The sequence below is a fragment of the Urocitellus parryii genome, chromosome 5 (assembly GCF_045843805.1).
Source record: "Urocitellus parryii isolate mUroPar1 chromosome 5, mUroPar1.hap1, whole genome shotgun sequence".
Lineage (NCBI taxonomy): Eukaryota > Metazoa > Chordata > Mammalia > Rodentia > Sciuridae > Urocitellus > Urocitellus parryii.
This window is the reverse complement of record NC_135535.1, coordinates 58,998,461-59,010,733: the sequence shown is the minus strand read 5'-3', so window position 1 is coordinate 59,010,733 and position 12,273 is coordinate 58,998,461. Positions and strand designations below refer to the sequence as shown.

Here is a 12,273-nt window from a genome sequence, read left to right as displayed (position 1 = left end):
CTGTGCACGAGGGCAGCTGGAGGCTGGCGGAAGGCTGGACTCGTTGTCCCAGCGTGCTCTGCGCCTCTACCCGCGCGCTCGCAGCTTCTCGCTCTCGCCGCTTGCCCGCCTGCTCCCTTGCTTGCTCGCGCTTTCGCTCGCGCTCTGCTCGCGGATCGAGGAGGCTTTGGTCACTGCGTGCGGCCGTGAAGGGAGACAGGCGGCGGCTCAGGGGAAAGGAGGCTGCATTGGTGGTGGTAGTAAGAAGATGTCGGGCGAGGACGAGCAGCAGGAGCAAACTATCGCCGAGGACCTGGTCGTGACCAAGTATAAGATGGGGGGCGACATCGCCAACCGTGAGTGCGGCCTCAGCGGTCTGGGAGTCGAGACTGAGAGGGAGAGGTGCCGGTCTATCCCCAAAGGGGCTGGAGCGGCGGGGTCTTGCGGAGTGAGCTACCGAGGGGCGCGCACCGGCCCGCGGGGGGCGGCGTGGTGGGAAGACCCGGTGTCGCGCCGGGGACGCAGTGGCCAGGCCTGGGCTGGAGTCTGGAGGTGCGGGCCTGCGTCCGGGAGGAGAGCAGAGAGGGGCCCCCGGCAGGCCCAGACTCTAGGCCGTTGGTAAAGAGGCAAGGCGCATCCTTTACAGCCCCTCACCCTTCACTCCTGTTCTCAGCCTTCTCTGGTTCTGGCAGCAGCGAGGCCACCTCCAAAAGGAAGCGCCCAGCTGCTGGCGTCAGAAGCACTCTGTTTTGTTGCGGTTCCCGGCGGTCAGGAGCCGAGCCGGCACGTGTTGCTTAGAACCCATGCGAGTCGCTGTCTTCTCCCTTCCTCTGCTACAGTCCCTGACACCAGCTTCCACCACGTGCTTTACTAGAGCCTTTCCTTCTTTACTTCGGCTTTTACCCTGGTGGGGGCCCCCTTTTACCCTAGGTTTAGCACTGGGGACCGTTGAAAGGCACTCCTGGACCTTCTGACACAACTTCTGGAGATAATGTCTGCTTTTCTGGAAGTTATTCATTTCTGCCATCGCTCCAATCTGTGCAGATGGCCTTAGCCTTTAAATTTGGTTGTTCTCAGGGACTTGACAGTGTTTTGAGGTTCTGCTCTCCTTCCAACTAGGCAAGTTTGTGAACAGTACTAGAAAAGGGGAGACTGATTATAGAATTGTCATAAGTTGTCTTTATTCCATTTGTTTTCTTAGCAGTTGCCTGCTACTCTGGACAGATGTCTCACTTTCTGTTTTCTCTCTTTCCAATTCCACTTTTAAAACTTAAAACCCACTTAGGGAGATAGAAACTGCTTGTCCTTGAACTTTTTAAGTAATTTGACAGTAAAGATAGTTGGGAGGAGATATCTGGAATGCTTTTAGTCCTGTGGCTGAAAATTTCAGGTTTTATGACTTCCAAACAATCATCAAAACAGATCTCAAAAATCAAACCTAAGGGGCTGGGGATGTGGCTCAAGCCGTAGCGCACTCGCCTGGCATGCGTGCAGCCAGAGTTCCACCCTCAGCACCACATACAAACAAAGATGTTGTGTCCGCGGAAAACTAAAAAATAAATATTAAAATTCTCTCAAAAAAAAAATCAAACCTAAATTTCAGGATGGATGATAATAGGAAATGTACAGACTCCTTTTTGATGTGTTTTACTGTTGATACTCATGGTTTAAATCTGAAAAAATAAGTTTTTCCTCTTTCTTGCAATGCATAATTTGAAGCACTGGTGATCTCAGGTACCAATTTTGAAATTGAGATCGCATACCTCTTTGATATCTACTGAAAGTTATAGCCCACGAGCCCCCCTGGAGCTCAGGATCCTTAGATTAAGTCCCCTTGGCTTATATACTTATTTATGAAGAAAAAGTCTACATATAATTTCGATTACTAACACCTAATTAGAGTGACGAGGAGAGAAGAAGGTAACATTTAACAGTGCATCAGCTTCGAGTCAGCAATTCTGTCTACCTTCCCATTGCCTCTGATGCCTATAAATTTCTTCTAATCTGCTTGGCATGTATGTGGGGTACCTTGGCAAGAGCCCGATGAACTTCATAATTCTATCTTAACACACAAAGGGATGTTTGGAAAGTTTGAGGCCTTGCCTAAGGAGACAGATTACATATATCCAGTTGTCACATAATGTGAGGGAGAAAAAGGAGTGTTGGCTTTTTCTATTTTCAGGAAAAGAAGGTAGAAATTAGAGATTGTAAGTAGATAGATTCCAAGAGTCAAGAATTGTTTTCTCCTTCAACGTCAGGACAATGACACTAGGGAGTATTAAAATTTTTGAGTCCAATTTGGGTGGTAACTAGATAATAAATATATGCACAGCTGAGATGGTGGTATTGTGTCCCCAGGGGTACTTCGATCTTTGGTGGAAACATCCAGTTCAGGTGTGTCGGTACTGAGCCTGTGTGAGAAAGGCGATAACATGATTATGGAAGAAACAGGGAAAATCTTTAAGAAAGAAAAGGAAATGAAGAAAGGTAAGGAAAAAAAAAAAAGATTCCCTCCCTAATTTACCAAGTTTGACCCTTATTTGGTCCTCTGTTTTTGTTTTATCCATTGTAATTGTGTGATCCCCACCCCAGCTATGTTTGAGGTATTTGAAAATTTGGAGTGCCGGGTAGGATAGCGTTTCCTACCCAATCCAAACTTACTGAGCTTAAGCAAGTCCCTGGGGAAAAAAACTAAAAAACAAAGAACTTTTCATTTTTCTAAAGGGCAACAGGGCTCTGGAAAGAGAGCAAGATAGTAAGGCTGGTGATTTTTTTTTACAGGTATTGCCTTTCCTACCAGCATTTCGGTAAATAACTGTGTATGTCATTTCTCCCCTTTGAAGAGTGACCAGGATTATATTCTCAAGGAAGGTGACTTGGTAAAAATGTAAGGTTAAACCATTCTGGAGTATTTGTTTTTTCCCTGAGCATTTACATAGTGCCAGTTCCAATGCAGTGCTCTGCTCTTGCCTTTCAGTGACCTTGGGGTCCATGTGGATGGCTTCATTGCTAATGTGGCTCATACTTTTGTGGTTGGTGTAGCTGAGGTAGGTGCCCTGTTCTTGAACTCTACTCAGTTTTGGTGGGGAGATGTATTATCATTTGCCTTTTATCCCCATCTTCTAAAGTACAGAAATATATTAGCTAAATAGCCAGCTGCATTAGCAAGCTTTTCAGGAAATCACTGTTTGTTTATATTTCCTTATCTACAGGGGACCCAAGTAACAGGACGGAAAGCAGATGTCATTAAGGCAGCTCACCTTTGTGCTGAAGCTGCCCTGCGCCTGGTCAAACCTGGAAACCAGGTAAGGTGTTTTCTCTTAACTCAAACCTTGATGGAACCAAACATGCATTAGACATCTATAGCTACTATGTGTGGAATTGTATCTTTTTTTTTTTTTATTGTATCTTGAAATGGAATTTCTTAAAGAGGAGAGGCAGTAACTAAAGTGCTTGATACTAAACAGCAGTTTAACTATGAGTGCCTATCACAGACAATATCTGGAGATATTTGAGCCGATATATGGAGCCAGCCTATAGTGGTCCTTTCTTGTTTATATGTGCTTTCTCAAAAATAAGAGGTATGTAGCTAACAGTAAAACAAAATTTTTATTTTTTATTTATTTATTTATTTTTAAATTTTTTTTCTTAAGAGAGAATTTTAATATTTATTTTTTAGTTTTCGGCGGACACAACATCTTTGTCTGTGGTGCTGAGGATCGAACCCGGGCCGCACGCATGCCAGGCGAGCGCGCTACCTCTTGAGCCACATCCGCAGCCCAAAAACAAATTTTTTAAAACCCCAACTTAAAAGCTTATAAAAGTCATAAAAATAATAGGAAAGAGACAGTAGTACCAATACACTGATGTCAAAGAGAGGCCAAAATTTATTCTGTACTTTAAGTTCACTCAACCACTGATACACATCCCCAGCCCTATTTTGTATTTTTATTTAGAGACAGGGTCTTACTGAGTTGCTTAGCACCTCGATTTTGTTGTGACTGGCTTTGAACTCTTGATCCTCCTGCTTTAACCTCCCAAGCAGCTGGGATTACAGGCATATGCCACCGTGCCCGGCTATTCTATGCATTTTGTAAGAGGATATTAGGAAGTCTGGGAATGATAAAAGTTCGCATGAACTAACAGAATTAAACATGTTAGGTTATCAATAGAGATATTTCCAGAGACCCATTTAATACTTAAAAGCACTGCCCCCCCCCCCTTTTGGTACTGGGCATCCAATCCAGTACTTTGCACATGCTATGTAAGCACTCTATCACTGAGCTGCTACTCCTGCCCCAGCATTATCTTTTAAAAATTTCTTTGGGCTGGGGATGTGGCTCAAGCGGTAGCGCGCTCGCCTGGCATGCGTGCGGCCCGGGTTCGATCCTCAGCACCACATACCAACAAAGATGTTGTGTCCGCCGAGAACTAAAAAATAAATATTAAAAATTCTCTCTCTCTCCCCTCTCTCACTCTCTCTTAAAAAAAAAAAATTTCTTTCTTTGTGCTTTTTTTTCCTCACATTTTTAATTAATTTGTACTTCATCATTTAATTGTATTTTTTCCTACTGTTTAATTTCTTTATAATGATATCTAGCTTTAGAGTTGTTATAGAACCCTTTAAACTCTGCTGCGTGTATAGTAAACTTCTGAATTAGGTGTTAGTTTTATTTTACATATTTATATGTGATATATTTTCATAGGAAGATGGTATTGTGGCTACTGTTATCTGAAATAAGATGGGTTCTTTACCCCATCACCAACTCTTATTGATTAAAATAATCTTGAACTCAAATTTCCTCATCTGTGAAATGGGAAAAATACAATTTTGCCTTGTTTGCAGAGTTGTGAGAATGGATTTGGGGGGGTCTAAATTACTAGCTTTGGTGAGGATCAGATCACATGTGAAAGAGGTAAAGAAGAAAAAAGGTCTTGCTGTCCCCTTTCAACAGATAAAATGACTGGCATAAAGGAATAAAAACTGGACTTCACAACAGAAAAACCCAGGTTTAGATCAGGTTCTTCCTGTTAAGGAAGGTTCTTCCTTGTTTAACCTTGGGCAAGTCAGTCAATCTTTCTAAGCCTCAGTTTCCTCATCTTCTGTATAGATATAGTCCTGTCCTTTTCCCCTTTGAGAATTGTTCTCAATTAGATCATCTTTGTGAAAGTATTTCGTAGAATAATATGTAAATATAAGATTTTTAGCCTAGGGATGATGAAGTGAAAAAACAATGAGACTTGTTGGCACTTGAAGGATATTAGAACTCCAACTTTTATGCTTCTTGTTCTTGTGATAGAGAACTTATTAGCCCCTGATATCTTACCTTTTATTTGATCTTGTACTTCTAGAACACACAAGTGACAGAAGCCTGGAACAAAGTTGCCCATTCATTTAATTGCACGCCAATAGAAGGTGAGACCTCAGATAACAGGGTTGAGGGTCTAAGAATGAGTGGTTTAGCAGACTTAGGGATTTTGCTCCCTTAAGAATCCATCCTGGCTTTAGCTCAGTCTAAGCCAGAAACCTCAGTGTCCTGTTTCCATAACCAGGCACATTGCTTACACTGTCAAAAATGGGTGGATTTGGAATCCTTTTTAATTCTGGATAGCTGGTACCACGGGCCTTGTCCTGTCCACAGGTATGCTGTCACACCAGTTGAAGCAGCATGTCATCGATGGAGAGAAAACCATCATTCAGAATCCCACAGACCAACAGAAGTAGGTACCAACCCCACTCTTAACTGTCTGCCATACCGGAGTAGTCACTAAGCTTTTTTCCATAATTCCAACTTAATCATATCCACCTTCTACCCCAAATTTAGAAGCTACTTATTCTTCTCAACCGTTCCCTTTTTCTCTATTCATTTCAGGAAGGACCATGAAAAGGCCGAATTTGAGGTACATGAAGTATATGCTGTGGATGTTCTCGTCAGCTCAGGAGAGGGCAAGGTGAGGAGAGTAGCAGAGTTACCAGAAGGAATGGCTGGCTGAGGGTATGTTCACCAGATCAAGTATGACCTGACTTAACTCTTTTAGGCCAAGGATGCGGGACAGAGAACCACCATTTACAAACGAGACCCCTCTAAACAGTATGGCCTGAAAATGAAAACTTCACGTGCCTTTTTCAGTGAGGTGGAAAGGCGTTTTGATGCCATGCCATTTACTTTAAGGTACTGCTTTTAGTAAAAACAGGACTTGAATCCATTCTGACTCAGACCCTGTACTCAGGAACGCTTTTCCCTCCTACATCCTTCCCTTCCTCTTCCCTCCTGCCCAGACTTGTAGCTGGTGCATGCATTAACTAGCTCCCTCCCTTCCATTCTCTCCCTGTCTACTCATTGAAGGTAATATAAAAGAGCAATCCTAAACATGATTTCTGCCTGAGGGTAGGTGTGATCCAAAAACATGAGCAAAATGGGGCTAGGGGTATAACTCAGTGGTAGAGCACTTGCCTAATACATGTGAGGCCCTGTGTGTAATCCCCAGCACCACCACCATCAAAAAAAGAAAGCCATCTTTTGGTGGGGAGTCAAGGAAATCTCTGAATTCCATTTTTCCCTACCCAGAGCATTTGAAGATGAGAAGAAGGCTCGGATGGGTGTGGTAGAATGTGCCAAACATGAGCTGCTGCAACCATTTAATGTTCTCTATGAGAAGGAGGGTGAGTTCTGAGATGAGATTTTCACTTTGGAGCCCCTGATTATATGGCATCCTTTTCCCATAGCTTCACAAAAGAGCTAGATTGACAAAGGAATGTTTTATCGAAATAATCTTCATTTTCCTCATAGGTGAATTTGTTGCCCAGTTTAAATTTACAGTTCTGCTCATGCCCAATGGCCCCATGCGGATAACCAGTGGTCCCTTTGAGCCTGACCTCTATAAGTCTGAGATGGAGGTCCAGGATGCAGAGCTTAAGGTTAGTGTGGAATGGAGAGTGATGAACATGTGGCACTTGTCCTGTGATGAAACCCTTGAGAAGTGCTGCAGTGCTAGCAATAACACTGTTTCCTCAAAAATTGTTGCCTTCTTTGTTCTGTTTTTTAGGCCCTCCTGCAGAGTTCTGCAAGTCGGAAAACCCAGAAAAAAAAGAAAAAGAAGGTGTGTTCTGATCATCTTCTGGCAGGGGAACCTGAGTACTCTTTATTCTACCTTCCTGTGTCTTGGTGGAGTATAGATTTCTGCATATCCTGATATCACTCCTCTTAGCCTTGATGGAGAGGATCAAGATATTTTTAGTTTTGGTCCCCCCAGAAACTATTCCTGAAGTATTTAGAAACTGATGTGTCGTCTTCTCCTTTTCTTGAAATGTAGGCCTCCAAGACTGCAGAAAATGCCACCAGTGGGGAAACATTAGAAGAGAATGAAGCTGGGGACTGAGGTGGGTCCCATATCCCCATCTTGCTGCTCCAGCCTCATCCCCTTCCCACTACACCCCAGGCTCTGTGAAGTGCAGTTCATCTTCTCCACCCAGGACCGCCAGCAGAGCAGGGTCTCCCTGCCCTCATCCCAGTCCCCCTGCCCACCCCCTTCCAACAACAACCAGCTCCAACTGACTCTGGTTTTGAGAGGCCAGGCTTCCCAGCCACTGAAGACTACTTTAAATTGAAAAAAAAAAAAGAAAGAAATTGAATAATAAAATCAGGAGTCAAAATTCATCGTCTTCAAGCCCTCTTTCTAGCCTTTTCTACTATGCTTGATCAAGGTTTGTGAACGGGGAGGAGGCTAAATTAGCCACCACCACTAAAAACTCAGCTGAAATATTTTATACCACTCTGATATCAACATTTTCTTATCCATCTTGGGCTTTTCTGTCTGATTTCTCACTCTCCCCAAGTATTTTATCTGCTCTCAAAATTAAGAGGAGCTGTTCTTCAGATTGTTTTTTATTCATATGTAGCAGATTCCTCATCTGATCCAGGTTGTCTAGTCGGGCCCTTCCCATGTTTAAGAGTTGAAGTCTCCATTTCTGAAGAGATTCTCATCTATCAAATGGATTCCCATTTGTAAATCTTTTTAGTTGTTTTTGTTCTTCAGGCTCACCCCCCCACCCCCACCCTTGACAAAACTGTAAAGAAATAAACCATCTCACCTGTCCTTTTCTCTGGAGTCAGTGGGGCCTTCCTTGCTCCTCCATTTACAAAAAACCTAAGCTGGAAGTTCAACTGTGGTTTTATTCCCTGTTTGAAATATTTTGACCTCCCTCCCCTGAAAGAAATACCTTGGAACCAGAGGAGTAGACTGAAGAGAACTCCTGGCTTTCTGAAGCTATGGACTTGGATTGGATGAATTGCTGGGGGTTTATAGAGAAAGATGACATTTCAGTACCTCTGGCATGCTGTCCCGGGAATCAGGGCTCCCACTAACTTATGAGGTTTTTAAACACATTGAAGATGATATAGCATTAAAATAAATTTGGATTTGCTCATAATATTGTGCCTTTGTATGTTGCTCTTATTTTAACAAAGGTAGGAAGAGTATAAGTCCAGGCAGTGATGAATAACTTGGAAGTTTTTCTAATGCTGCACTGTACCTTTCTGAAACAAGGATTGATTGGGGATAGTGGGTTTACATGAATCCTAGATTCTTTGAAGATAACAAATCTGGCATTTTGGTTGTGATTTGATTTCCTGAAGCAGAAGCATCCTTCATTGCTGTCATTTGTTCAGGACTAGGACAATTAATGTATACTACAAAAAAACAATTGGCTAGGCATGGTGGCACTCTCCTGTAATCCCAGCAGCTCAGGAAACCCAGCCTTACCAATTTAGCAAGGCTCTAAGAAACTGAGATCCTGTCTTTAAACAAAATACAAAGATGGCTGGAGGTGTTCCTCAGTGGTTAACTGCCTCTGAGTTCAATTCTTAGTACCAAAACCAAAACAATACTGTAAGTATTTATCTAAACTCTTAGAAAGTACATCACCAAAATTAGTCTGAAGTAGTGGTTCTACGGGTGTTGGTGTGAATGTAGATTGTCAGTTGTAACATATCACTGGGGATGTTGATAAGGAGGGTGACTCTGACTGTGAGGGCAGGGAATATGTGGAGGAAATAAATTTTTTGAGGTACTGGGGATGGGACATAGGGGCATTATACCACTGAGTTATACCCTAGCTCTTTTATTTTTTTGAGACAGGGTCTTGCTAAATGGCCCAGGCTGGCCTCAAGCTTATGATTCATCTTAGCCTCTTGAGTAGTTGGGATTACAGGTTTGTGCCATTGTGGGAAATCTCTCTACTTTTAGTTTTGCTATGATAAATGTTTTAAAAAGTAGTTAAAAGCCAGGGATGGAGGTACATACCTGCAGTCCCTGCCACTTGGGAGACAGAAGCATGAGGATTTGAGTTCAAGGCAGTCAATTTAGTGAGACCCTGTCTCAAATTTTTAAAAAGGGCCAGGCATGGTGGTATACACCTATAACCCAGCAGGCTGAGACAGGATTGCAAATTCAAGGCCAGCCTTGAATTTAAGAGGCCCTAAGCAATTAGGAAGATCCTGTCTCAAAAAATAAATAAATAAGGGCTAGGGATATAGCTTAGTTGGTGGAGTGCTTGCCTTATAAGCACAAGGCCCTGCCTGGATTCAATCCCCAACACCACTAAATAAATAAATAAAAAAGAGCTGGGTGAGGGGTTTGATTTGGTGACAGAATGCCCCTGGGTTCAATCCCCAGTATTGAGGAAGAATGGGCAAAAAAAAGTGACATTTCCCCTCAGAGTTTATAGACTAGTTGGCAATCCTGATGGATCTGATATGCTAGGATTTTATTTTATTTTAAAAAGTTTAATTTTTTTTTGTGACAATTCTAGAACTACCTAAACATGTGGAACAAGAACCCTTAGTTTTAAAAACCTTGGGAAACTGCTCAAAAGAAGAAAAAATTATAGACACAAAAATCTTATACTATTTTAAGTGGTAAAATGCCTTGTTTGGCTAAGGGTTCTTTTTTATCCTTAAGTACTCTGTATCCAAATCTTTGAGGTTGTTTTCAGTGTATCTCATCTGACTATATCATAAGATTAAGGTTCTTTAACATCAAATGTCATATTTTCCCTAAAGATGTTAGCTAATCTTGCATTCCCTTGACTCTAATTCAGGACTCCTCAGGCTAACCCAGGAGGACTGCAAATTTTGAGGATCCATGGCAATTTGAACCGTCTCAAAATAAAAAATAAAAAGGGCTGGGGGATGTAACTCAGTTGTAGAGTGCCCTTCGGTACAATCCCCAATCTCGAAAATTAAAAACAGGGGCTGGGGATGTGGCTCAAGCGGTAGCGCGCTCACCTGGCATGCGTGCGGCCCGGGTTCGATCCTCAGCACCACATACCAACAAAGATGTTGTGTCCGCCGAGAACTAAAAAATAAATACTAAAAAAATTCTCTCTCTCTCCTCTCTCTCTCTCTTAAAAAAAAAAAAAAAAAAAAAAAAAAAAAAAAAAAAAAGAAATTTCAAAACAGTTGACTTTAAAAAAAAGAAAATTAAAAACAACCCTAACAGTTTTCTGTACAAATTACGCGTTGTGACCAGGAGTCTCTAGTGACATTCTATCTCAGGCCTTGTCAGGGAAAGACCACACTCGGCCTTTTCATTCTTGGAGTTGTAGAAAAAAGCTGACGTATCTCAAACAGTGAGTGATAAAGGTCTCTTTTTAGCCTCCTGACTCCCCACTTTACATCCTTCCATGTTCTTAAGAACCTGCAAGCTCCTATATCAAATTTCCCTACAGCAAATTACCTTAGAAAATAAAACAAACCAGTAAAATACATCAGAAATTTTTGTACAGCCCCCACCATTCCATAATAAAATGGAGGACTTCGCTAAGATACTGCAACTCCCAAGAAGCAATGAGGGAAGGCGGAAGCCATAATCTTTTTCCCGTCTGCATGTCTCGGTCTTGTACTGGAAATAGATGTCCACGCTGAAATAATACGAAGTCCTCAAAAATGGCTGGGGAGGGGGAAACTGGTAACTCCCATTCAAAACACTCTGCTACCCAAGAGAACCGCCGGATCATTTAACTGAGGGCGGAAGAAAGCCATTGTTGCTTTGACTGGGGAGCCCCACCTCTAGGGGCAGGGCCGGCCGGCGGAAGTGACGACTACTGTCGCTCCATTAAATAGCTGCAAGCGGAACTTTGGCGCTCTCTCGGCCTTAGCGCCATCTTCTTGGGTGAGTGTTAGTGATGTCTGTCCGGATTCCGCGTACAATCCGTTAACATCTGAGCTCTATATTTACCATCATCACAGCAAACTAACTGTAGCCTTTTTCTCTTTCCCTGTAGAAACCTCTGCGCCATGAGAGCCAAGGTGAGCGGTCTCTACCAGGGAACTTGGGGAGGTAGGAGTTGGTAAGGAAAGTCCGCCATAATTTCCAATTGCTGGGTTCTCAAAAGTGCCGAAGAGATGGTGGGAGAAGGTAGCATAGTTTGGAGGAGAAGCAGAAGACAGCGAAGTCCTGGGTAGGGCAAGTGTAAACAAACGCAGAATTGGAGCTTAATGTAAATGTGTCTAATACTGATGTGATTGTTGTGACCAGGCTTTAATATTTGGTGAGGAACCTATCCGATTCTAAATAGTGGACTAAAAGCCTTACTTAAACCTTTTAATAAGACATTCTCTTTTTTTCCCCCCTTATGCCTCTTGTGATTTTCTAGTGGAGGAAGAAGCGAATGCGCAGGTATGTTGACATAATCAGCCCAGGGTGAGGATGGTAGGCGATTCACCTTGAAAAAAGTCGCCTAGGAACATTTGGTTTAAATGTAAAACTTGAAGAAAACTGTAGGAGAAAAATGTTAGAGCATTGCCTTGGCGGAACCAGGGACTGAACACAGGACGGTTTGATGCTTGTTGATTTTATTAGGCCATGTATTCAGTAAATTTTAATGTGGGAAGGAAAAACAACTTTGTGTGTGGGCAGATGTATTCTTGTGTCTCCTTTTCAGGCTGAAGCGCAAAAGAAGAAAGATGAGGCAGAGGTCCAAGTAAACTAACTTGTGCACCGTGGAGGCCAAAGGAGTAGAGATACGGAATGCCAGGGGCCGGGGACGTTGGTACAAGTTGGACTGCCTCCTACTGTCCACGTTTTGTCTCGGTGGATTTAAGAACTTACATCGCCACCTCGTCGCCAAGATCACCACTGAGAGAAGACCCACCTTGCTTTTTTCATCCCCTGTTGGTCCTTTGCCCGGGACCTTTGGCATTCTGGACTAACTCGTTTCTCAATTGTGGCCAGTGTAACGCGTGTACAATAAATCATCCCTTCTGTTTTAGCTGAAGAATTCAAATCGTTTTT

General features: G+C 42.8%; 1 protein-coding gene and 1 long non-coding RNA gene across 6 annotated transcripts; both read left to right on the top strand.

The window, feature by feature from the left end:
* Nucleotides 1–62: 62 nt before the first annotated feature.
* Nucleotides 63–8,279, top strand: Pa2g4 (proliferation-associated 2G4). Its single transcript, XM_026398422.2, has 13 exons — nucleotides 63–335; nucleotides 2,338–2,466; nucleotides 2,761–2,866; nucleotides 2,957–3,026; nucleotides 3,192–3,284; nucleotides 5,332–5,395; nucleotides 5,622–5,700; nucleotides 5,853–5,931; nucleotides 6,019–6,152; nucleotides 6,549–6,643; nucleotides 6,771–6,898; nucleotides 7,027–7,080; nucleotides 7,294–8,279. Exons 1-13 carry the CDS (start codon nucleotides 248–250, stop codon nucleotides 7,357–7,359), a joined length of 1,185 nt encoding a protein of 394 aa, XP_026254207.1. The 5' UTR covers nucleotides 63–247; the 3' UTR covers nucleotides 7,360–8,279.
* A 2,847-nt stretch (nucleotides 8,280–11,126) lies between these two features.
* LOC113189573 (uncharacterized) lies at nucleotides 11,127–12,250 on the top strand. Of its 5 annotated transcripts, none has more exons than XR_013343633.1 (4): nucleotides 11,127–11,151; nucleotides 11,264–11,288; nucleotides 11,592–11,658; nucleotides 11,924–12,250. It is a non-coding gene; the product is annotated as an uncharacterized LOC113189573 (long non-coding RNA). The 5 variants fall into 5 exon arrangements; XR_003301664.2 differs by having other exon boundaries at nucleotides 11,128–11,151; nucleotides 11,636–11,658; XR_013343630.1 differs by having other exon boundaries at nucleotides 11,133–11,151; nucleotides 11,264–11,329; nucleotides 11,636–11,658.
* The last annotated feature ends 23 nt before the right edge of the window (nucleotides 12,251–12,273 follow it).